The following is a 25,171-nucleotide window of genomic DNA, read 5'->3' as shown; positions in this document are numbered from 1 at the left end:
CTGGCATGGGCCTGCTCGAGGGAAGTGAGCTCCAAGCCGAGGCAGGGAAAGCTGTGCTGGCCCGCGCAGGGCCCCAAGGACGCGCTGGCGCACATCCTGGGCAGGCCACGCGCGGAGGAGGCTCGGCCTGGCCACAGGTGGCGCAGGCTTCTGCCCCCAGACCTCAGGCTAACCAAGGAGGAGCTTGCTCATGGGCTAGCAAGATGGATCAGCCCTGCCTGAAGGGGGGGTGGGGGGAACATACGGCCCTGGGCCTGGCAGATGTGAGTGCCAGGAAAGGGCGCCCTCCCTGTCCTGACGGCCGACCCAAGGCCGCGTCAGCACAGCACACGGGACAGACGGCTGCCCGGCAGCCCCTCCGCGCTCCTGGCATGAGCACTGCTAGGGCGGCTGTAGGCTCAAGGAAAGACGCCCAGGCCCGCTCATGACTGAGACGGATTCTGGATGAATAGAGCTTCATCTGTGAGGGTGACAGGCTGTAAGAGGCTGAGCCCAGGGGCGCTTCAGGAAGCAGTAGTCTGTGCAGGCTGCAAGGGCCCCAGAGCTACATGGCTCCTACCTTCTCCTCCTCGCTCAGGGGGTCTCCCAGCTCGTCCTGGGAGAAGTCCAGAAAGGCCACGGAGCCGTCCATGGAGCATACCAGGATGCCCAGCCCATTCAGGGTCCTAAGAGAGACGGCTGTCAGCAGCCAGGCGCAAGCCCTGGAGAGAAGCCCCGCGCCCATCCCAGAGGGCTCTAGGCCCTACAGTTCCCCTCACACGTACACTGGGGTCTGCTCTGGCTGGGACCCTGGGCCCAGCCACTCAGCCCTGATCACACGAAGCCTCGGGCTCTAGCGGGTGCCACCCCCTCTGCCAGACCATGCCTCGAGCCGAGAGACCAGCTTACCAGGAGATGTCCATGATGGATTTGTCAAACAGCTCGTGGATGACCACCAAAGGCCGTTTCAGGCATGTGAGCTGGAAGGCAAGTGAACGAGTGAAACCTCCCCGACCACTTGGCTCAGAGCCACCACCAAAGACCCCAGTGCAGCTGCGCGGGCACACAGGGCGTCTCCATGTCTGCTCAGCCCGCCAGAAGGCCCAGCGGCGGCCCCAGCCTGCCAGACACACACACCACACGACCAGCGACGCCCAGGGGTTCCGGAAGGCCTCTCGAGCAGGGATGGGGCCAGGGCCGCAGGGGAGGAGGCAGCCAAGGCAGGTCCCAGGACAACACAGCATCACGGAGGACCAGCCCCCTGTGCGCACCCAGGCTCCGCAGGGGCGGCGCCACACACCTCCTGGGCTCACGCTGCCCTGGACCAGGCCCCGGGTCGCCACTACTAACCGCTTTCTTCTGTCTTGGGACATGCAGCACACTCTCCTAAAGTCAGGCACTGGACTGCCCACTGAGAGCGTGATGCAGAGCGCGTCACACACATCCCGTGCAAGCCTGCGTCCGAGGCCACGCTCCTGCCTGACCTGCGTGCTCACGCTCCAGGGTCCCCACGCAGCCGAGCACAGGCCCCCACGTTCAGCAGGTCGGGCTCCCACACACGGGGCTGGCCCACCTGCGCCAGGGCCTGGGAACCCACCTCGTGGGCAGGAGGCCCTGCGGCCAGCCCAGTCCTGAGGATGGGGCTGGACTTGGAGCCTGGAGCCCATGGGAACCTCGCCCTCCTAGTCCTCTCTCCAGAGAGACCCAGCCTGGCCCTCTACCCACAGTCCCGCCCACAGGCCCTCAGAAGCGGGGGACCGGTCGACCTGAGCTCCAGCACCGAGGCTTTGCTCAGAGTACCAGGGATGGAGCTCAGGGAGCGTGCGCTGGACCGCCCACGACACACCAGCCCAGGTCTGGGGCAGGGTCGGGGATTGCTCTGCCATCAACAACTGTTGCAAATGCAGCTGGGGATAACCTCCAGGCCTGCAACTCCAGACCCACTGTCTACAGGGAGTCAACCGTGAGGAATAAACTACCGTTAACGCAGCAACACACAAATGTCAACCATGACACGCCAAGTGAAAGCTAGATGGGGTGCAGACCATAAACCCTAGGCAACTGCATTGTGTGAAGCCCCAAATAGGAAGACCCAGGCACAAGGTGCATGCTGCGGCGAGGAGCCGGGGTAGGGGGCCAGGGGTGGCCTGGGCTACACGGAAGCCACACCTGACGATCTGCACGCTGCAGCCCCCCAGGGGCTCCGTGTCGATATAAAGGGTCTCTTAAAGGAAAGGAAGGCCGGCGCCGCATGCCAACTGCAGCCTGGCTGCCGACGGCGCCCCCTGCGCCTGCACCCAGGGTCTGCGGCAGCCCGCCAGCCTCTCCTGGTTGGGCCCCGCGCAGGGCGGAGCCCACTGCCCGCCACCAGAGTGGGGTCTCTCCTCTCCCTGCACCCCCCCGCCCCCGCCCCAGGGGACTCGCCCAGACGGACAGCGCCCACCCCCGCCCCCGGGGGCTCACCCAGACGGACAGCGAGCGGTCCTTGCTGCCGACGGCACAGCAGCAGTACGGGCAGCTGGGCTTCGCGGAGCTGCCATTCTTCTGCTTCTTCTTGAAGATTTTAGGGTTGAATTTCTGAAGTCAAACAACAAAGGCCAATCGACAACTAATCAGGCACCAGGCAGGTGCCCTGCAGTGATAGCCCCCAACCTTTCTGGCACCAGGGGCCAGTCTGGCGGAAGACGGTCTTCCGCAGACCAGGTCGGGTGGGGTGGCTCATGCTCCTGAGAATCTGCAGGAGGCAGAGCGCAGGCGGGGTGCGGGGGAAGGAGGGTGGCTGGGAACAGATGAAGCTTCGCTCGCTCGTGGCCCCCTTCCTAACCTGCCACACGGTGGTCCTCAAGGGCTGGGAACGCCTGCCCTACACCAAATTTGAGATGCACATGGGTGGCCCAGTGGGCTCTCATCCCAGAGGCAGGCAGATGGCCGGTGTGGGGAGACGGGAGAGCTGCATCAGAGGCGTGGGCCCTGGGCCTGGGGGCTGGGAGGCTTTGGGGCGAGTGTCCTGCAGAAGCACCAGGCCAGCCACGTGGCGAGCCCTGCAAAGGAGCCAGCCCCGAGCCCCCGGCTCTAACGAAAGCCGGTGTCAGCAACACAGCTGTTCTTAATTGTTTAAGACACACAGTTCAGGCCAGAACACCTAATGTCTATCATCAAGCATGGGAAGGATGAACCCGTTCTGACAAACAGAGACCGGAGATCAGGGTTCTGGATGATCCCCTGCCATGTCAGCCTCAGACGCCCTCTGCTTCCTCTGCTCGGTGGCCCACAGCTGACCGAGTCAGGCTCACACAGGCTGCTCCACAGCCGCCTCAGGCCTGTGAGGACGCTCCCCAGGAGGCTGGCTGCCACCACCAGGCGGGGCAGCTGACTCACAGCATGGCCTTGGAGCCACGCCGGCCACGGATGGGTCTCGGGGAGCCTGGGGAGTGGGCCACTTGTCAGGGCCACCAGCCTGAGTGCCCTCGGGCAGGCCCACACGCGTGAGGGGCCAGGCTGGGCGCACAGTAGCCCTAATCAGAGTCTGACTCTGGTGATACTCATCACCATGTCCGTTTGCCAGTAAGATACACGGGATGTGTTCTGTAATTAGTTTACTGGAAAGAAGAACTGGACGACAACGTGTGCTGGCCCTTGGAGGCCGCCACCTCAGTCCCACATGTGGCCTGGGCCTGGGGAGCACGGCCTGGCCCAGGCTGTGCGGATCCCACTCGGGCGGCACCGTCTGCCACCAGCCAGAGGCCCAGAGACTCACCACGACAGTCACAGCTTTCCGATGCCCAACAAAGTCCATGTTGGTCTTCCAGCCCTCCCGCTCGATGATCTGGGCGGTGGGGCCGGAGTTGTTCATGGCGTGAGCAGACACCAGGTAGTGTCCGTCTGGAGACCAGCTGAGCCGCAGCACGTGGGTCGTCCCTCCACACTGCAAGGAGCACCTGTGCTTGAGTGGAGCCCAAGGCCAACTCCAACACCAAAACCCGCCCCAGGACTCAGGCTGAGTGGCGCCGCGCGGCTCTGCTGCCCCACCACTCAGCACACAGGCTCTGAGCGCCAGCCAGGCGGCACCCCCGTCCACTGCTTCTGAGCACAGACCCTCCTCCGCGCAGCCCCGGTGAGCCCACGGGCGTCTGCAGAGCAAGTGCTGTGGCTGTCGCAGAGCCCTGCTGACCCGGGGGTCTGGCCGCGAGCCTGTCCTGGCACGGCAGCAGGGACCACGAGGGCCCGACTGCTCTCCTGAGCCACCAGCCAACGAGAGGTTGGCAAAGTCCCCACAGACTGCCAAGGGCACAGCAGAGAGGCCCTGCTTCCCGACCCAGGCAGCCCTGACACCAGGTCTCCTGCGGGTGAGGTGAGGCTGCTAAAAGCAGCTGCTGAAGCTCAGGGTGGCCCCGGGCCGAAGGCCGAGGGCGCTAGACCCAGGCTGGGCAGGCGTGGACGAGGCTCACAAGGCAGAGCCCAAGTGCAGCGTGGACACACCTGCACCAGGACAGCCGGACACGGGGGCGTGCACACTCAGGAGGCGCCAAGGAAGCGTCTCCCGGACCACGGCAAGCCCCAGCTCTGACCCCGCGTGAAGGCAGAACTTGAATGAGGGAAGGGAAAACAGCACACGAGCCGCTGCAGCCGCACCTCTGGACGCTGTGCAGGGACTGCCAAGGCCCCGCAGAGGCTGCCTGCCCCCAGGGCAGAGGCCGGCAGGCGCACCGGCCGGCACAGGCGCTGCCTCTAGTCCCGCCGGGGGCGCGCTGCACCCGCGCCAGCGCGCAGCCACACAGGCCTCTCCACTGCAAAGGCAGATGTTTAACAGCTTCCGAGAAGGGAACTCTGGGCTCCCCCAGGGCTGGGCTGCGCAGCTCTGCCCCGCGCCAGGGGCGGTGTGGGTGCAGTGGGGTGGGGGACTGTGGGCCCTCACCTCGTCGAAAGGCTTGGTGATGCTGGTCTCTAACTGCCAGTCCAGCGTCCTCCACACCTTCAGGCTGCGGTCATCAGCTTGAGAGGCGATGTATTTACCAACAGGATCCCAGGTCAGGCCCTTCACCAGGCCAGAATGGCCTCTCAGAGTGGCTAGGATTTCTGTGAGGACAAATAAGAAGCGTTGGAAAGACTTCACCAGAGGAAAACTCTGTCTAGAAACACGGGTGGAGGGCCAGCTGGCCAAGAGGGGGCTTCAGGAGCCGTCCCGGCCAGCCCCTGGCGCTGGCATGCGCAGAAGAGCCCACGTTCTGCTCTCACCCAGGAGCTGGGCCCCAGCACCGTCCCCCAGCCACGGCTAACACACACCGAGGCTGCGTGTGCCCTCTGGGGCAGGGGCCAAAGCCGAGCCGCACCCCTCGTCCTGCTGGGAGCACAGTCCTGCTGCTAGTCTCCCTTCTGGACAGGAGCCCACCCGCCAGAGCCGCCCTGACCGCGCAGGGGCAGGCCCTGCACCGTGGGGTCCCTGTTTGTCCTCACTGAGGACGAGGTATGCGAGACGGGACCCGCCCCAACAGAGCAGGACAGGAAGCACCTCGTGGGCTGGAAACGCAGAGCTGGCCGGGGCTCTGCCGTTGGGAGGGATTCCAGCCCGTCAGCAGGGAAATCAACTTTCTGCAGAGGGCAATGTGTTCGCCTGCTCACGCCCAAGGGCATCACAGAGAGACGCCGGGGGCAGAGGCCGAGCCCGTGGGGAGGGTGCACCAGCTGGCACGTGCCCGCACGGGCACTCAGTTACTGCTTCCTTTAAAGTCAACTTTTAAACCTTAGACACAGTCGACAGAGACCTGAGTTACTGGCGAGAGACCCTGTGAGGCCAATCAAGGGGACCCGGACCACCCGCTGCAGCCACCACCAGGGGGCGCCGTGGCCAGACTGCCCCGGCAGAGGTGGCGCAGACCTGGGAACTTCACGGCGTTCCAGATGACCACGGTGTTGTCCACGCTGCACGAGGCCAGCCACGCATCATGGGGGGACCACGCAACGTCCATCACATCTGGAAGACAAGGGCGGGCGGTCAGTCTCTCGCCGTGGCGTGGGCGTGCACACAGAGCCCCACCCTGCCCGCCAGCCGGTCGGGCAGCCGGCAGCCCCGGGGCTCAGGGCTGCGCAGACTTGACCCGAGACCACCATCACTAGACTTTCCTAACCAGCCTGAAGCACTTGCCACCAGGCCTGCAACGGACAGGAGATCCGGCGCCCAGCGGCCCCGCCCATCCTCAGACGAAGCATGGCAGCCCTGTGCAGAGGGCAGGACGGCCGGGGGCGCTCTGGTTCCTCCGAGCGCAGCACCTGGCTGGGCACAGCGTGTACGGAGGAAGGGCTGGGGGCTGAAGACTGAAAGAGCCGCCGCTCAAGAGCCGTCGGGCCCTCTCCTCCAGGCTGTGAGCTCCTCGGGGGCAGCACAAGCTCTCCCGCTGCCCCACTCTGCGCTGCAGGCGCGGGCCGGGAGCAGGCTCTGGCACCCACGGCACGCTGCACACCCCGCACGTGGGACGCTTGTGGGTGGGGGGCTCCTCACGTGCTGCGAGCGTGACGTCCGATTCAAAGCTCCCTTTTAGCTTCAGGATGGCTTCCCTTCTAGCCCGCTGAGTCTGTTTTTGTTTACTTGGCCACAGCAAGACTGCCCGTCAGTCTGACACTGTCTGCGGCCTCCCCTGCTGCCCCCGTGTGCTGGGAGGAGGCTGTGGGGGGGTCTAAGGCGAAGGCAGGTCTGTAGCAGGGGGCACAGGAACCTCCGGAGCCTGGGTGGGTGCTGGGGGCTCCACACACACCCCAGACCCCTGTGCTTCCAAGGCCTAGAGCAGAGGCCTGCTCAAGGAGGACTCCAGAAGGGAGGTGGGTTTCTCAGCAATTTCCTGAGCTGTGGATAACACAGACATCAGCCGCCAATTCCATCAGTTTTCCTTCCTGTAGGAGGTTATTGTCAAGTCTGTTATTCTCCCTCGTGGTACTTTTAAAAATTATTACTTCCTTTATATTTTACGTTCTGCTGGTGGTCTGGTGGGTGAGCGCTCCTTCCATCTCCTCCTCTGCTGCGTGCCTCGCCTCTCACGGCTGGAGCACGCCATGCGGTCTGCAGCTGAGCTCATGCAGCCTCCTCAGCCCCGCCAGCCACCGCGCGGCTGCTGACCCATCACCCACAGACAATGACGCTTTCCTCCAGTTCTGGGGCCTTGGCACTGCCTTGAACTCCCAGCCCTGCGTTCTCAGGAGCCCGCGGCCTCCTCGACGTCCGACCCTCCGTGTGAGTTTCCCGTGTCCTGCCTCGCCCTACCAGAGGCCCTCTGGAGCCACTGCCGAGTCTGCGGTCAATATCCACAAGGAACACAACATCCCCGCACGCCAGCTCGGACCACCTGCCTTCAGACCAAGCACCGGAGGCGTGCCCCACCTCGATGGCACGCTCACCGACTCCCCAGTGTCATTCCATCCTGCGATTCCCAGAGAATGACTTTTCTAACATCCTTAGCATCTTCCACCTGCACCAACGACCTTGGCTTCCTGGCCTCGGCCACTGTCCCCACGGCCACGCCCAGGAGCCCTCCCTGGTCTCACTCCCGCTGCTCCCCCAGGCTCTCCGATGGCTCTTCCAGGCCATCTACCTCGAGGGCCCGGCGCCCACCCCTGCCCGTGACGGCTCTCGCCCTGTCTCTACAGGAGACCAGCCACGCTCCATCCAGCTCCAGGCCCAGGTCTCTCCTAAGCCCCTCCAACTGGGCCTGAACCGGACCACACCCGCAGGAACCACACCCGCCAGGGCCACGGCCTCCACGTGCTGCCCCGTGGCTGACGCGACCCCCGGTGCGCAGGCAGCTGTGGGGTGGGGGTGGGGGGCTCGCCCTGAGGCTCTCAGCATCTTCACTGCCCCCCGCCCGCTGTTCAGCCGCACCCCGAGCTCCGGCCCTGCCTGTTACCCCCTGCACTGCCCTCCACGACCAGCTCATGGGTCTGTCCCCAAACCCCACCTCTGCTCTGCTCCCCAGATCTGCCTGACCACCTGCCCCGAGTTCACCGCGATGACCCCCGCAGCCCGACAGGCCCTCACCCAGACGCCGACATGGGTCCCCCCGCCCCACAGCCCAGGCCCCCGCGCTGCTCTGCCTCACTCAGCCGAGTGCCCCAGCCCCAAGACCACGGCCACACCCCGGGCGACTGCCCTGCGGGCCCCTCGGCCTGGTAAGGCCACGTGCTCATCCCCTTCCCACCCTCCGCTCTTCCCGCCGGACAGCGCCTTCTGAGACCTTCTTTAGGAGTCTGAGTATCTCTTTTTATCTGTGGATACTCCAATTGCTACTTTGGCTACTGCTAACTTTTGGCTATTGCTAGAGAAAACCAAAAGTTTTCTTATATGAGGCCAATTTAGTAATTTATTTATATTAGTCTGAAGTGCTTTTCAACGCTTTATAAGTTCTAAGAGCTTCATTCCTCGTATCATCTCATTTTTGTATTATTTTTCAGTTTATCTACTTTCTCTTTTTTTTTTGGTACACCACATAGCTTGAGATGGCTGGATGGCATCACCGACTCGACGGACAGGAGTTTGAGTGAACTCTGCATGTTGGTGATGGACAGGGAGGCCTGGCGTGCTGCGGTCCCTGGGGTCACAAAGAGTCGGACCCGACTGAGCGACTGAACTGACACAGCTGGTGGGGTCTTTGTCCCCAGACCAGGGACAGAGCTCGGCACCCGGCAGGGAGAGGGCTGCGTCCTCCCTGCTGGACCTCCAGGGCAGCCCTGCGCACCTTCTGACTCTGTTTAACTGCAGTGCAGAGATGCCCCAGGAGCGACGTGGCAACAGCACCCACGCCCGTCTCCTCTCCAAACCAATGGGGCGAGGCTCAACCGCGGGCCCCGTGTGCCCTTGCTCCCAGAGACCCAGGGAGAAGCTTATCACAGTAAGGGAACAGTTATCTACGGCCGTTAAAAAAAAGGGATTTTTATTAGGAATTGATGCTGAATAACCTAATATTCATTTCAGAATGCCCTAGGATAACCCTGGCTTTGCTTACCTAACTTCCTAGTATGTTAACATACGTGAACAGAGCACAACATAAAATTCTTCTGTTATACATCATACTTAGTTAAAACAAATCACTGCTATCAAATGTTATTAAATTCACAAGTATTCTGGTGTTACTGATTTTTCCAGCTTTGTTCATATTTGCTGGAAATGCAGGGTTGTTGCTTCCTTTGAAGAGTAAATATTTCTGTTTCAGAATAATTCTTAACAGTCAGAAACCATGCCTCAACAGATAAAGGGGGCTCAGGAGCCGTTTTCTGAAGGTGACTCCCAGCCTGCCCGTGGTTGCCACTTGCTCAGGTTTTCCTAACCCTGTGGTATCAACTGTGGGAACTTCACCTTTCTGGCCAAGACTGTTTGTTTCTGTGTTCTGTCTGCAGCTCAGCACCAGCATCATGCTGCGCCCGTCCCGGTCAGACACGCCCAGTACAAGGTCTTCACACGCTGCTTTTCAAGACCCAGCGCCTTCTACCCATTGTCTCTGCTTTCTCACGGATCCTTTCTTAAATGGTTTTACTCACACCTGCTGCCGGAGGAGCCCCCACTGAAGGCGAGCAGCTCTGCCTGCCTGTGAGGAGCCCTGGGGGTGGGCTCAGACCCAGTCTCAGGCGAGGGCCCATGGACGTCCTCTCTGAGCTGCCCCCGGGTAGCCTCACGGGCAGCTTGCTGGGTTCCAGAGACGCAGCTGACTCAGTCAGGGTGACCCAGTGGCCCTCCCTCGGCCCCTGGTCACCCTTTCAGCACTGTCTGCAGCGTGCCCCCCTGACCCCGCTCCAGCTGCAGGCTCCTCCCCAAGGGCTCGGGACACCCCCTACCGCTGGCTCTGCGGGCACCAGCAAAGGGCCCGCTCCCCCTCTGCTCTGCCCTAGGAAGTTCCGCAGTCCGTCTCCTCATAATGCGCACAGGCCCTGCTGGGCCCTGGCCATTTTCACCTGAGCCCAAGTCCACCTCCTCTGCCACAGCGTGGCTGGAGGGTCCCTCTCAGGCCCCAGGGCTGTAAGGGGCCCATCAGCAGGGCCACGAGCCCTCCGGGACCGGCCCTGTACACGCAGACGGCACCCCCAGATGCAGTGGGTGAGACGTGGCCAGCTCACTGCCGGCCCCCAGCCCCCTGGCACGCCCGCCCGGCCCTTCCCAGCCAGACTGCAGGCTTTCGGAGGAAGACTGAGCTGCACTGACGCTGGGGTCCCTGGCCTCTGACCGAGTGCTGTCCGCCTCCGTCCAGACCTGAAAAGTGCCCACTGAAGACACTCTAAACACTCAAAGTCAAGTCAGAAGCTTTCCAGTGGGCCCCTGTGTGCGGGTTTCTGTGGAATAAAGAAAGTGCGCTTACGGACTTAGCGATCCACTGATGAGGCAGTGACTCAGTTCCCAGGATAAACAGCGGAACGTGGGGAGTTCTACATTAAAGATATAAACACACAGCCCATGAGGGCAGGCGTGGGTACACTGACGCCGCTGGAGGCGGGCGGGGGTCGGGGCGGCCAGGCGCAGGGCTGCGCTGGGGCCCCGCGCTCCACGGGGCCGCTGCGGTGCCCCCCGGGCAGCCCACTCACCGCCTGAGTGACTCCGCAGGATGGAGACGCATCGCCACTGCTCCACGTTGGCAAGCTTGCCACCGGAGCCGAACACGGTGCTGGGCCCGATGTACCTGTGCGAGAGAGGAGTCAGCGGGGGCCGGGCCGGCGCCACGGAGACAGACAGACGGACAGCGGCCGGCTGCATGGCGGGGGCCGGGCGGGTGAGGCCGCATCTCTGTACCGGGTGGACGCTCGCAGCCTGACCGACCTTGGCAACGTGTCCAAGAGACAGAATGACGTGACGGCCACAGGCCCGGACGTCACTCAGAGCGAGATCCCTCACGCCATCTACACTGGAGCACAGCCCAGGACACATGGAAACACAAACACAGCCTGCGGCCCCCTCTACGTGGTGGGATCGCGATTTGCTTCTGTTTCCCAAACTGGGTACTACACGCGTTATTCTACATTGGCTAAAACCACAGAATCCGAGGCCCTCCTGCAGGCCTGTGAACTCCCTGCTGGGACGCTGGGGCCGGAACAGCACTGGGGTGGTCCCCGGGCCCCGCAGGCGTGCCCCGCTAACACCCTCCATCCAGCAGAACCCATCCAGGCTACAGGCAGGCTCTCCTAGCCGCAGCCCCGGGGACACTGGCGGAGCGGGAGGCGTCTAGTCCCTAGCCTGCCTGGCCCAGAGGCCCAGGCCCAACCTGGGAGGCCCCAGGAGAAAGCACACCGTGGCTGCAGGCGCTCGGGGCCGGGGAGCCGTGGAGCCGTGGAGCCCCGGGCAAGAGGGGGTGGGCGAGCGCCAAGGAGGACGGGCTCTGGACCCCACCGCAGGAAGGACAAAACCAGAGATGCCACCAGCACCCGCCCTGGGGGTGCTGAGCCGCTCTGCAGGCAGGGGGTGGCTGCCCCATCCACGTGTACTTCCTGCCAGCCCTGAAGCTGGAGCTCTGGGGACCTCAGTGCCAGGGTGGGATAAAGACCAGCAAAGAAGCTTCTAGAAACAAGACGGAAGAAAGGAAACAGTGCTTACGCAGCCCGCTTCCACACCATGATCAGCCTGTCGTCTCCCCCGGAAGCCAAGTACATCCCGCCGTTTGACCACCGCACGCAGTTCACGCACGCTGGGGAGAGAAACAGAGTGTCACGTGTCTGTGGGGCCGGGCGGCAGGCGCAGCTCAGGAAGGCTGCTCTGTCGGGGCAGGAGCGGGCACACGGGGCGCCGACCGTGTGCACGAGCGCCCGCCCAGGGCAGGGTCCGCGGGGGCGCTCATCTCTGGGAGGTCAGTGCTGAGCGTGGTCCGGGAACTGGGAACTCAGAGCCCTCGCGTCAGCCGGGTGCAGCCTGCTGAGACATGTCTCCGACCAGGGACGACGCTCCACAGGAGGGCTCGTGAGAAAAGGCTGAGACGCCCTCTCCAGACCATCCAGGGCAGCGGCTCGGTAGAGCGTCAAACCGGCTTCAAGCCACCTACCAGCTCCTTCCCAACTGCAGGCAGACCGCCCTGCGCGCGCCAACTAAGCGGGCAGAGACCCTGGCCCTGCCGGTCGGAGCCCCCAGGGTCCCACGACACAGGACACTGTCCAGGCTGTGGCCCTCACGTGGATGGCGGGAGGGGCACAGTGCGCACGGGGGCGCGTAACTGGGAGCGGAGCGTCTCTGGGGCAGCTGGGCGGGCCCCAGAGCCGGGTACGGCCCCCAGATGCTCCAGGGCAGGGAACTACGTGGCTACCACGGGAGAGGAAACTGCGACCCCGTCGGGGAGCCCCGAGGGCCTGGCAGAGGCCCCAAGGGCCACGGCGGCCGTCCCGGCGTCTGCTTAGTTGTCTCGTGGGCACCCTTCCCTGGAACCCTACTGCCTCCAGGCCACTGGTCCCAAAGCCCCGTGGAATCAGGCAGGAATGACTCGTGAGCAGGAAATCACCGGAGGTACCTGCGGACTGTCCAAAGGTGGCTCTGTGGGCGGGCCGGGTCTTCTGCTGAATAACTCACCCAGGTGTGCAGCCAGCATCCGCGCGTCAGACAGCAGGCCACGGGAGCTACGCCGCACGGCCTTATCTCTCTGATCACAAACACAGTGCTAGCCTTGGGCACTGTGCCAACACGCAAAGCCTGCAAAGGGCCACCCTGTAATACCTAAGTGATTGTCCATCTGGCAAAGCATCTTGGGGACATTCTCGTCCTTCTCGTCATCCTCCTGGAGGACTGGAGACATATTCCAGATTACAACCTTCCCAGAATCCTGTCCTGCAACGGAGGAGCAGAAACAACTCGGTAAGTCTGGAGCGGGTACCGGACACGGTGCCCCGGCCTTGCCCGGCGCAGTCAGGCTGACCAGGCAGACGCACAGAAACAAGCAGTGCTGGGCCCAGAGGCCCGGGCTCTGCCGTCGGCGCTGCCTGGCCTCCAACACGGACCCGCCAGGGGCCCAGGGGGCCTCGTGCCGATGAGGGAGACAGCGGCTGCGCAGGGCACCCCACACCTCCCCCCGCCAGGCAGCGGGCACTCTGCGGGCACACACACCTGAGCATCTCGGGAGGGATTCCACTGCTGGGAACTCCCAAAAGGGCAGCCCCTCACTAACTCTCCAGTACAGAAACAAAAACCAGGAAGGGCCTGGACGTGGACGTGTCAAAATCTCCACATAGCGCCCCCGAGAAGGCCTCACGGCCAGGAGATAGGACTCTTCCTCATCAGCCCCGGACCTCAGGGTGCCAGCCCGGCAGGCAGGCACGCCCGCGCAGACGAGGACGGAACCCCAGCCCCAGGGACTGCACGGAGCTCTCCCGAGCCCTGAGAGACGTGCAGTGATGGCGGGCTGAAGCCTGTGCACAGCCCCCTCCAGTTCTGTCGTGGGACTACCAGCCTCCCCGCACTCAGGAAGCTGGGGTGCAGGCTGCCTTCAACAGGAGCCCACGCAGCAGGGTCAGAACGCAAACCCGCTGCCAGAACACTGAGAGCGCGCTGACCCCAGGCTCGGCCGTGAGCTGCCACGGGTGCGCTGCAGAGCGGGGACGGGCGAGGGTGGGCACAGCACCCCTCTGCTCCCCAGAACCTACCTTGCCCTCCAGTTGCGAACTTGGTCCCGTCCGGGTGAATATCAACTGAAAAAATTGGTTTGCCTGGGAACAGAGGAGAGAGACACATGGTAACATGCCGACACGTGCAGAACCAGCAACTCACGCACTGTCCCCGATCACCGCTCGAGGGAAGACAGGCTGCCGACAAATGCTGCGAGTCAGCAACAGCGCGAGCTGCCCCACAGCCTCCTGGGCACCGAGCAGCCCGCAGCGCCTGTGCCCCCAGGCTGCGCCTGCAGACCCCACACTCACACCCAGGTCACCACCAGGTGGGTATGTCTGGGAGGCAGCTCGGCCCACCCTCACCCGCCCCCTCCGGAACAGCCGGGCCCCACTGGCGTCAGGGAGTCATCTCCGCCAGCACAGACCCACAGGGTGCGGTCAATCAGACGGCACTCCCTGAGGGGAAGGCTAGGCCCCACCGGGGCCCGCGAGGCTGGAGCCAGTTGGGCAGACTGACCGGCGAAGGCTCCGCAGCAGACTGCGCCCATGGGCGTCTCCCAGCTCTCGGCCTCCTTCAGCCCCGGGCCCAGCCCAGGGAGGGGGCTCAGGGACACATGAGCGACCTAACGGCGACCTGGACATCAGCAGTCACTGACACAGATGTGGGGCGGTCGCCAGGGGTCTCTCAGTTGAGGACACTCTGTCTCCATCACAACAGAGGTGCACGGTGCACGTGGGCATGCGGGTCAGGCTCTGGCGTCACATGACAGCAAGCGGGGACCGAACAGCAGTGTGGCTCCCCACAGTGCCGTCTCCCGGAGGGCACGGCCACAGTGAAGCCAAGTGCAAGCCTCCACGAGGCCGAGGAAGGCCTCCACCTGGTCATGACGCGGTGGCGGGGAGCAGCAGGGCACACGCGCCAAACGCTCCTGCTCTGCGCTCTGGAGGCAGCAGTTACTGCAGGCCCCGAGCCACAGCTCTGTCGCGACAGGTCAGCTCTGCCTGGCAGCCGTGGGCCCACCCCGAGCACAGGCAGTGTGTTCAGAGCCGGGCGCCAGGGCGGCTGTCAGCCCTGACCCAGTGGCACCCACCCGCACGCAGCGGCCACCAGAGGTCGTCTCAGGGCACAGACCTGCACAGGCCCCCTCCACCCTCAGGAGAGCCGAGACACCATCCGCAGCGGCCCCAGGAAGGCAGGCGTGGGCAGCATGGGGGCGTGCCGCCCATCCCCACAGGGACAAGATAACCCAAGGAGCCTGCTCCTTCGTGCTCTGCATAGGCCAACGCGCCTGGGCAGCTGCCACTGGAGCAGACGAAGTCCCAGCTGAGCTGGCACCAGTCCTCAGTGGGCAGCAGCGAGAGCACCCAGAGCCCAGCTGGAGCACAGCACACCCACCTGCCTGCAGACCCACCCGGAGCACCCAGAGCCTGGCCCGGCACACGCACAGCCCCAGGGAGGCAGGATGCACACGCCGGGAGCCTCAGCGCGGAGCTGGGGGTGGAGCCACCGAACTCAGCCCGGGGCTTCCTGCAGAAACCACAGCTGCCCTGAGCCCCCAAGGCGGAGGGTCAGCCAGAAGACGGGGCACCACCCAGAAGTGCAGACCCGGGGGCAGGCTGCCACCCTGGGGCAGGGGCAGTGGCGGTTCCTACGGAGAAGGAACTGTTGAGCTGGAGGACGTGGGGACGGCAGAAACGGGGGTGGGCCCAGGACCTGCTGCCTCGAGGAAGGCGCTTCAGCTCTCTATGCGGCCCCTCATCTACAGACGGGCAGCGGAACCCTAATCTACACACGTGCAGCCGGAACCCTCAGCCACCAGACGGGCAGCTGGAAACCTCATCTACAGATGAGCGACCAGTCCCCAATCTACAACAGTCGGCCGGCACCGAGGAGACAGACAAAGACTCCAAGTCACAGGGCCTCCGAGGCCTGCGTCTCAGTCCGGAGTCTCTCAGAGCGGGGTGCGCCTGCGCTCAGCGAGGCTGGCGCCCGTCTCCTCTGCAGGGAGCGCGCCTCGGGTCAGAGGACACACGGATGGACCTGTGAGGGGCTCTGGCGGTGGCGCTGTGGCTGCAGCGGGAGAGCCTGCCGTGAGCCACAGAGACGCGCCCCCGACGGCCTCTACAGAGATGGCGGCACAAGCGAGGCACGCCCCAGGAGCCGCCGCAGCCGGCAGCCCACCCTCGGGCTCTGCTCCCAGACGGCCCTGACCCTAAGCCCCCTGGAGCACCCCACTCCTGTGCTGTCTGGGGGTGCTGATCCGAGGGCTGCAGCACGCGGCTCCCCACTGGGCAGGAAGAGAGGCAGCTACCGAAGCCGGTTGTGACTCGGGCGCTCAGACAGAACCCTCCTGCCGGGCCTTAGGAGGCCCCCGAGTCCTGACCTTCACCTACCGCCACCTACAAAAACCAACCTGAGATGATCAAAGGCCTGGATGTTGAAAGTAACATTTTAAAAACTCTTAGAAGAAAACAGAGGAAGGAAAAAGCTTCATGACACTGGATTGGGCAACGATTTGTTAAGATGTGACAGCAAAAGCATGGGCATTAAGAGAAAAATTGGACAACCTGGATTTCTTGAAAACTTTCACTCATCAAAGGAAACTATCAACAGAGTAAAAAGGCAACCTGTGGAATGTGAGAAAATGCTACTAAGTAACATCAGATGTCCAGTATATACAGAAAACTCCTAAAACTTAATGACAAAATCCTCCAAAACTCCGATTCAAATGGGCCAAGGGGGGCCTCGCTGGTGGTCCAGTGAATAAGAATCCACCTTGAACTGCAGGGGAGGTGGGTTCGATCCCTGGTCCAGGAACTAAGATCCCACATGCCACGGGCAGGGCAACCAAGACCTCGCACCTCAACAGAGACCCCACGGGGAGCACTGAGGCCCGGAACCACAGCCAGAGACAGAAAAACGTTAGCGGGTGAGAAGACCACACACACCTGTAAACGGGCAAAGGACTCAAACAGACATTCTCCAGAGGACAGCCACTGTGAGAAGAAAAGAAAGAGAAGTGAAGACCAGGGCTGGCGGGGAGGAGGTGGAGAAACACACCCCCGTGGGCTGGTGGGAACAGAAACTGGGGCAGCCCCTATGGCAGCTCTCAGGGGAGTGCAAACGGAGTGACCCGCGCTGGGCTGCGCTTAGTCGCTCAGCCGTGTCCGACTCTTTGCGACCCGTGAACTGCAGCCCGCCAGGCTCCTCCGTCTGTGGGGATTCTCAGGCAAGAATACTGGAGCGGGTTGCCATGCCCTCCTCCAGGGAAGCTTCCTGACGCAGGCATCGAACCCAGGTCTCCCACACTGCAGGCAGATCCTTTACCATCTGATTCACAGGGGAAGCCCAGAACTACCTGGGATCCAGCAACCCCACGTCTAGGTTTATGCCCCAAAGGACTGGAAGCAGGGTCTCAAGGAGGCATTTGTACCCCAAGTTCTCAGCAGCTTCATCCCCAAGAGCCAAGAGGGGGACGCAGCCCAGGGCCCAGCGGCGGATGACGGCTGAGGAAACGTGGTATGTCTGCACAGTGGAGCATCACTCGGCAATAAAAAGCACGGAAACCCTGACACAGGCACAGCACGGAAGAAGCCTGAAGACAATCTGTTAGCCCACATCAGCCAGTCACAGAAGCGCAGACACTGCACGCCTCCACTCGTATGAAGGCCCGAGAGGGCTCGGATCCAGAGAGACAGGAAGCAGAACGGCGGTGCCGAGGGCTGGGGCGGCTTCGGTCCTGCAAGATGAAAATGCGTGGAGGTTGGCTGCCCCACTGTGTGAACACACGGGACACAACTGAGTAGCACATGTGGAAGACGGTTAACACGATAAACTCTACGTTCGTTTTCTCACAACTTGAACAAACCCTAAGCAAAACTGAACCAGACCGTGCAAGTCTGCACGCAAACAGGCAGGTGGGGGCAGGAGCTGGGTGCACTTGTCCGGGTGCTGGAACCACGTGGCCGTTCCCGCCGGGGATACGCAGGTGAGCGCACACAGGCAGAACGGCCACCGCCTCAGGAAGCAGGAGGCACGCACACAGAGCCTCACAGCCAGTTTTCTAAAACCGCAAGCCCGTCTGAGAGATACAAATGAGTGTCAAACACCTGTGGCTGCCATCAGCATGCGGACACGCTCCCCCTGCAGGTGACAAGTGTGCGCGTCCGTCCCACAGCCTGCACTCTGCAGAGGCCCAGCTGCCAGGCCCCCCGGCCCACAGGGCCCAGCGCCTTCCTCTCGTGCCCACCAGCTCTGCCCTCCGGCCCCCGTTCCCCTCACGGGCTCCCCCCGCCCCCCAGAGCCGGTCTGCTTTCCCAGGAACGGTGTGGCCACCATACGGCAGCTGGGCCACTCTGCCCAGCAGGATGTGGGCTATGAGCGCTGGGTACCTTGTCTGCCTCCTCAGGGTCTCCCCAGGCCCCGCAGTGCACAGCGGGCCCCCCAAACACCGGCAGTGGCGAAAGGCTGGGCAGAGGCCCCACGTTCTGACACACCTGCCGGGGCGGGGGTCCTCTTGGCTGAGAGGGACTCATGCGGCACCCCTGCCAGGGAGCAGTGCCTGGCTGCACGGCCAAGGGGCCTCTGGGACCCCCAACCTCTGGGTCCTGAGTCAGCACCGCTGCCAGACACCTCTCGGGTGCCAGCTGCCCGAGACGTTCGAAACAGCGCACAGGAAGGAAGCTGGAGGCGTGCGTCAGGCAGCCATTGCTGGGCTGGCTTTGGCTTTTCACGCCATGATCCAGAGGCGAAGCCGGTGCCGGCGCATGTCTGCAGACTACTGTCCCTCTTCCTGCGAGTTTCTAAAGTGCCATCCCTTCCACCAGACCCATGAGAAAGGCAAGCGCAGGCAAGTACCACATTCCCACAGAGGGAAAATCCGTTTAACAACCTAAAGAAAATCACACATAGTTAATAATACTGTATTGCGTATGTAAAAGCTGCTAACAAAGTAAATCCTGGAAGCTCTCATCAAAAAAAAGTAATCCTGCGAAGTGACGGACGTTGATCATCTTTGCATTATGTACAAATTGTGCTGTACACCTGAAACGAATTAATGTTTTGGGTCAATTTTAAAAAAAGAACCACCACCCCACGATATTATTTAAGTGGAGAATGCCTGGTGACACTCAGCTGTCTGGGGGAGGCTACAATAAGAACATGGGTTTGCTGTGATACGGGCCCGCGGCTAAGGCCTTAAACGGCCCAGGCACCTTTACGACGTAGTCCACGCACTCAATGAAACCCGTGTTTTCATTTCTTCCGCTGTCCCACACAGCACAAGAGGTCTGGTTCCCCAACAAGGGCCCCGCACTGGGATCATGCAGTCTTAACCACTGGACCCCCAGGGAGGTCCCAAACATGGGTGTATTTAGAAGCACCAAGTCACCCAGTTATCTTTTCCAAATGGTCTGAAAGACCACGTTCAGAAGTTTTAACAATGTGTTCTTGTTTTTGCATTTTCTAACTTTCTAAAGAAAACAGGTCTTACTTTTCTCAGAAACACTTTTTTACATTTTTCAAATGACAAGTGCAAAATCACCAAGCACTCCATTCTCCAGACCACACCCCATTAACACCCCTGTGCAGCCTGACTCGGCGGTGGACACGGCCAGAGAAGCCACCCCCCTGCTCCTCAACAGCATCCAGGCAGAGCCGGCGCTTCAACAAGGCCCCCGGGCGCCCCAGCTGCTCCTCCACAGCCTCCCTGACCTTGGGGGTCGCGTTCACTCTCTGGGGAGGGGAAAACACTCCGCCTCTCCAGTGGGGAACAGATTACAGAGCCTGCTTGCTTGACAAAACTCACCCTGTGGGAAGCTTGATGTCAGTGCAGTTCAGTACGTAAGTTACACTTCAAAAGCAGCATGTGTGTGCGTATGTGTGTGTGTATGAATGTCACACCCACACACGTGCACGCTCACTGCACCGGCACCGCCCTGGCCGCCTCCTGCGCGGCACGGCCACAGCCTCTGCCCAGGTCCCTTGGCTCCCACACCTGGCCCAGGCCTGCGGCCTGGCAGAGTCACGAGGCCGCAGCCAGGAAGGCCCCTGAGGCCATGCCAGGCGGACTCCTGCACCCACGCGAAGCCGGCCGTGCCCATTCCCAGGCCTGCCCCGCAGGCGTACTCTGGCCGCCCTCTGCCGGAATGCTCCGCCCGCAGAGGCCTGCCTTCCCACCATCCGGCCTAGGGGTGGACTGCTGGCAGCCTGTGACGGCTGCCCAGTGGAAGAAGGGCTTTCCCAGACCAGGCCTTCTTGCCGGGCAGCCTGGGAGAGCCCACAGAAGGAGCGGGCAGGAGACGCGGGTGGGCCTTCCGGCCCTTCTTCTCACATGAGGCGCCTGGGAGCCCTGAGTAGACTCCCCCCCCCCAACCCTGTCCTACTCCTCCTGGCGGGAATGGCATCACCTGCTGCTCCCCAGGACGGCGCTCGTGCCCTGGCCCTGCAGGAAAGGCAGGCACGCGGCAGATACTGCAGATGGCAGGTGGGCGGCTAGGGTCTGCGCCATGCCCAACGCCCGCTCCGTCTCCAGGTGTGCTGCTGACCTCAGCAGGTTTCAGGAGCCGCACACCCTGACAGCCCACGGGCAGACCCCTGGACAAGCAGAGGCGCCTCGCATCTCTGGGGAAGAGGATGGTTCGAGGCAGACAGGTCCCAAGACGGGGGCCATGGCTGCAGGACCCTCCTGGCTGTGTGACTGAAATTCTAATCCTAAGGCGAAAGCAGCTTTTTATGCACTCTTTAAGTTAAAAGAAGTATCTGCAAACACTTTACTTCCTGGCCTCCGTCTCTACTTTTTTCTCAGCATATTAACGAAATCCACTGAGTGTCTCAAATCTAGTCACCTGCCTCCACCTGGCTAACCTCCACCCTGACCTCCTGCCTCCACTGCGTCTCACACCCACACCTAGGAAACGGCCTGCCTGCATCACCCAGCTTCCCCAGGAAGGTCCAGGCACCCCGCAACGCCCCGGAAGGAGCACACACTTCCAGGCAGGTGCCCAGGGCTTCAGCCCAGAGCCCCAGCGGCTGTGGCCCGCGCCGTCCATCGCTGATACGCTCGCCCACTTGAGCCCTCCAGGGGCCGTCACTCTAAACACCCCCTAGCAGCAGCACGTCCTCCACCCCCCATCCTCCCAAGGGCCAGACTCAGGCCTACGGCACGCACACCCCAACCCTGCCTCCTCCCTGGAGGCTGTCTCCTCTGCACTCTGGACAGCAGTCTGTCCAGCGGTCTGCCCCACGCTAGCCCGGCGCACATTCACCTCTGATTCCACAGGACTTCTCTGCAGGATTCAGGGTTTAGGGTATAAACCCCAAGCGTATGATGCAAAGCAGAATCCCACCCAGTTGCTTCTAAGCATTCTTCAGACGTATTCTGGTTACTTTTCAAACCCCACTACTGTCTCCAGGCGTAAGCTGGTGTGAGTGTGAAAAGCATACAATTCCTGAGCCTTCACAGGTGAGCTGGGAGCAGGCCAGGCAGGTGTCACCCACTTCACTCAACAGACGGGTAAGAGATGTCAAGAGCCTTCTGGAACACAGGTCTGGCAAGCAGCAGAGACTCAAGAGGAGGACCATCTGACTCAAAACGAAAGGCAAAACCCTTGTCCTCAAGCAGCTCACAATCGAGTGGGACGGGTGAACAGGTCCCCAACAGCAACCACCGAGAGACACGCTCACCCAGCGTGGCCCCCCCAGGACGGGCGTCAGCCAGCTGAGTGCTGCGGGGCGACATTGGTGAGGCCACAGCGCACCCCCACCCACCGGCTCCCGGAGCCTCATCCCTGCCAGCGGCGGAGACCCAGCACGTCCCCAGACACCAGCCTGTTGGACTAGTGTGATCCGGGCCAACAACACAGGTTACAGGAATGACCACGGCGGTCACGAAGCGTCACCTCCTCCCGGCCTGTCCTCAGAGCAGCCGTGCGGGCCTTTCCGCACCCAGGCGCCTGCGGTGCCCACCCCTTCCCTCCGTCTCCCCTTCAAGCTGACGTTCTTAAATGGCAGTAAAAGGCCTTAAATCCTCTGAGGGACGAGAAGGGATTGCAGACAGGAGAAAAACACACACCTCAGAGCAACGGGACCACTGACAAGCTACCCTGTTGTTGAAAATCCGCCCGACACCTTTCACGGCACTGCCGGCCAAGTGTGAGCCAGGAACTGACGAAGGGCGTGGCTCTGTCAGTCCTGGCCCTTCTTGTTGGAATGGGCTCAACTCAAGAGCTGTGCATGAACTCCACAGGGGACAAAGGCTCAGGGAGGGGAAGAACCATGACCCTCCCGTCAAGTTTTCTCAACGTACAGACTACGTTTTCCTACAACCAAAACATAACTGCTCTCGCTTTCTAACCAATATACGGTCGTAACCTAATTAGAGACAAACCTTATCTCGGCCTAAAATAAAATACTGTGGCCACCAGATGCTAAAAGCCAACTGACGGTAAAAGACCGTGATGCTGGGGAAGACCGAAGGCAGGAGGAGGAGGGGACGGCAGAGGACGAGAAGGCTGGATGGCATCACCACTCAAGTGCTGGTGAGTCTGAGCAAGCTCTGGGAGACGGTGAAGGACAGGGAGGCCTGGTGTGCTGCAGTCCATAGGATTGCAGACAGTCAGACACGACTGAGCGGCTGAGCAACAGCAGAGAAATACTGTCTCCCAGAACACAGAACAAACCACGCGCACGCACGTGTGTGGACAGTCCCTTGTATGTGACTCCACACACAGCAAACCTCGCGGACTCCTGCAGCGCGCCGCGGCTGACGACGCCTCCACGTCTGGGCTCAAACGGCAGGCTCGGATCTCACCGAGGTGCAGAAGGCGGAGTCAAAAGCCCAAGAATTCAGTTAATAAACGATGATGTCTTGAACCCGCTCTGACCCCACGTTCGAAGCTCCTTTCTGTGACAGGACTTCAAGATTTAACTCATCTCCTTAGCACAGTGGTTCTCAACTGGGGCTTCTGACCTGGCCAACAGGCAGCATCAGCAATGTCTGGAGACAGGTTCTATCGTCACAAGTGGGTGATGTCTGTGTGTGTCAGTGTGTGAAGGTGCTCCGGTGCAGAAGCCAGGGCTGCCGCTAACTCCCTACAACACACGGGCTGGCCTCCACGCAGTCAGCAGTGCTGGGACGGAGAAAGCCTCCCCTGGAGGCAGGCCTCACCATCTCGTCAGCCCGGAGACAGACGACGGGCGAGCACACCTGCGACCAGCAGACGCTCGCCCACTCCGCCACCGGGCCCTGCCCCGCGGAAAACGCAGGCTCGCTGCGCCTTCCCTCCCTGGGCTCTGAGAGCCCAGAAAGACTACGTTCAAGCTGCATCATCAGTCAGGAGATGGAGTGCAAAGTCAGGAAACCAGAAAGCGCTGTGACGTACTCTCCAGAGTACCTCGATCTCTTTGGTTTGTAAACTGAAGTTAGGGTGGCTTAGCTGGCCACCACCGGCCACTGGGATTCCGAGCAGCTCCCACCTCACCAGTCCTTACAGGACGGCACGGGCGTGGTCCAGACTGTCAGTCAGTCTGTGCTTCAGGAGAGCTGTCGTTCACCAGCAACGGTCCTTCTGAACACTCCATGAGACTGGGCTGATTTCAGGAGACTTTAAAAGAAAGGAGATTTGACAAAGAACAGGTCTAAAAGAGTCTCAATTTCTTCTATCGTTATCTCCTAGGTTTCTAATGCACTTCAGACTCTGGGGAGCCCTCTGTCCTCCTCCCCAAGCAAACACCCCGATCACACCAGGAAGCAGGCAGGGCAGACACCGTGAGGCTCCCTGTCCTCAAGGCCGGTGGGGAGGCCACAGGAAGGAGCCCCGGGCCGCAGTCCAGCCCACCCTGCCCAGCCCAGACTTGTTCCCATCTGTGCCTAAATGATCGCTTAAGCATCCCGACCTGCTTGTGCTTATGCAGCGTGAAAATCATGTCCTACAAAGGAGCTCATCACAAGGGGGAAATTATACAGCGGAGGATGACAGGAGGAGGGCGAACCACACTCAACCTGGCCGCGCAGTGTGGCAACATGAAAATTCCTTCAGGCTTCACTTGCTCAGCAACTAACTTTTCCTTTCCTGACTCACACGCACGATTTATAATTACTGAACATCTGCCCAGTTCTGCCGGGGGAGCCCGCACCCTGCGCCTCAGGAAATGCACTTGGAGCGAAAAGCAGGAGAAATGAAACTGGAGCTCACTGCTTTTGCTTTCACGCACTGGCAACTGAGTCAGTTATGGCCGCCTCAGCTCTCACGTGCATCAGCAGCGTTATCGGACCCTTTGCATAGAAGGCACGGTTAAGTGCGGCAAGGGATACGGAGCGAGCCAGGCAGTCCCTGCGCTGGGGGCACATAAGGCGCCCACCCTGGGGCGGGAGAGGGTCTAGTGAGTAACTCAGGAGCAAAGGGGGACCTCACCCGCACCCTGGGAAATGACAAAGACGTGATACCCTGCAAGACGGAAAGGCAGAGCACTGCCGAGCCAAACAACAGACTGGGGTTCAGCTCAGCTGCTGCAGGAGAAGGCATCCTGAGATCCGAGTTCAGAACTAAAAAGCTGCTGGCTTAGGGAAGGAGAAAGCGCCTACCCGACAAGCTCTAAAAGAACACTGCAGCTCCCTCTAGGCGCCCGGCTGAGTAGAAACGAGGAACAGGACAGAACCAGGGTGACTCCTATCAGCAGTCAGACAGCCGGCGGCGGCGGGGACCCTGGCCTGGACGATAGCTCCCCCACAGCACTGCCCGTGGGGGGTGGCGGCTGGCGCCCCTCCCGTCCCCAGGGAGCCAAGGCCAGGGCCCGCAGCAGGTGCGCGCACCAGGCAGAACTCGGCCAGCACTGCCGGCCCCCGCACGCGTCTCTGCACCAGTCTCTTAACCCAGGGCACTGAGCAGTCCGCTCCAGGTGTGCCGTGGGGCCCCGGCGGGCCCTCTCTGAGCACACGCCTGTGCCCCGCGGGCCCCACCCGAGGGGCGCTGACGCTCCAACTCGGTGCGAACGCAGTCCCGCGGGGCTGGGGGGCCTCGGCCCGGCGTCACGGGGCTCCACTCGGAGGCACGGCCAGCGGATCCAGCCCCGGGTACGGCAGGACGTGCCCCTTCCAGGTCTACACGCCACCAGCGGAAGGCCACCGCGTCCGGCCGTCGCACGCTGGCTCGGCCCGCCCGGCCCGCGCTCGGGGTCGCTACGCCGCCGCGCCGCGACCTCCGCCCGGGCCGCGAGGTCGCGGCCGAGGGCTCCGCGCACGTGCGGGGGTGCGAGCACGTGAGGCGCCGGTGCCCCCGCGTGGGGACGGAGCCCGCCCCCGCCGGCCCCGCGGCCCGGGCGCCCCGCGCCGGGGCGAGGCGGGAAGCCGGCCGCGGCGGCCCCGCGCCCCAGACCCCGGCCCGGCCCGGGGCTCGGGGCCCCCGCGCGCACTCACCATTGTGGTTGACCCAGGTCGGCTTCAGGAGCTTCATTGTTCGGCCGCCGCCGCCGGGCTGAGGCGAGAGCCGCGTCCCTCAGCGCGCCCGGGCCATGGAGCCGCCGCCGCCGCCCGCCCTCCGGCCGCCGCCCGCCCCGCGCCCTCAGCGCCGCCGCGCCATCGCCGGCCCGCGCCCGTCGCCGCCGCCGCCACAGCCGCCCCCCGCGCTCGGCCGCCGCCGCCGCCGC

The 25,171-nt window shown here is 62.5% G+C and overlaps 1 protein-coding gene across 4 annotated transcripts in view; it reads right to left on the bottom strand.

The window, feature by feature from the left end:
* Window positions 1-25,079, bottom strand: part of LOC102407057 (protein HIRA) — a 46,401-nt gene extending 21,322 nt beyond the window's left edge. The window contains exons 1-11 of one of the 4 annotated variants that reach the window (XM_025267151.3): window positions 24,942-25,079; window positions 13,564-13,626; window positions 12,641-12,751; window positions 11,537-11,627; window positions 10,534-10,628; window positions 5,855-5,950; window positions 4,895-5,055; window positions 3,737-3,904; window positions 2,443-2,556; window positions 889-959; window positions 560-665 (exon numbers count right to left, since the gene is read on the bottom strand). In XM_025267151.3, the coding sequence (XP_025122936.3) occupies window positions 560-665; window positions 889-959; window positions 2,443-2,556; window positions 3,737-3,904; window positions 4,895-5,055; window positions 5,855-5,950; window positions 10,534-10,628; window positions 11,537-11,627; window positions 12,641-12,751; window positions 13,564-13,626; window positions 24,942-24,978 (1,113 nt within the window). In that variant the 5' untranslated portion in view covers window positions 24,979-25,079. Of the gene's footprint in view, window positions 1-559; window positions 666-888; window positions 960-2,442; window positions 2,557-3,736; window positions 3,905-4,894; window positions 5,056-5,854; window positions 5,951-10,310; window positions 10,378-10,533; window positions 10,629-11,536; window positions 11,628-12,437; window positions 12,752-13,563; window positions 13,627-24,941 lie in introns of those variants that run through there. The other 3 variants (XM_044929861.2, XM_044929863.2, XM_044929862.2) reach the window with 3 other exon arrangements.
* Window positions 25,080-25,171: the final 92 nt, after the last annotated feature.

The sequence above is a fragment of the Bubalus bubalis genome, chromosome 17, assembly GCF_019923935.1.
Source record: "Bubalus bubalis isolate 160015118507 breed Murrah chromosome 17, NDDB_SH_1, whole genome shotgun sequence".
Taxonomy (NCBI): Eukaryota; Metazoa; Chordata; class Mammalia; order Artiodactyla; family Bovidae; genus Bubalus; species Bubalus bubalis.
The sequence above is the reverse complement of the archived record's forward strand: the minus strand, read 5'-3'. Positions and strand labels throughout refer to the sequence as shown.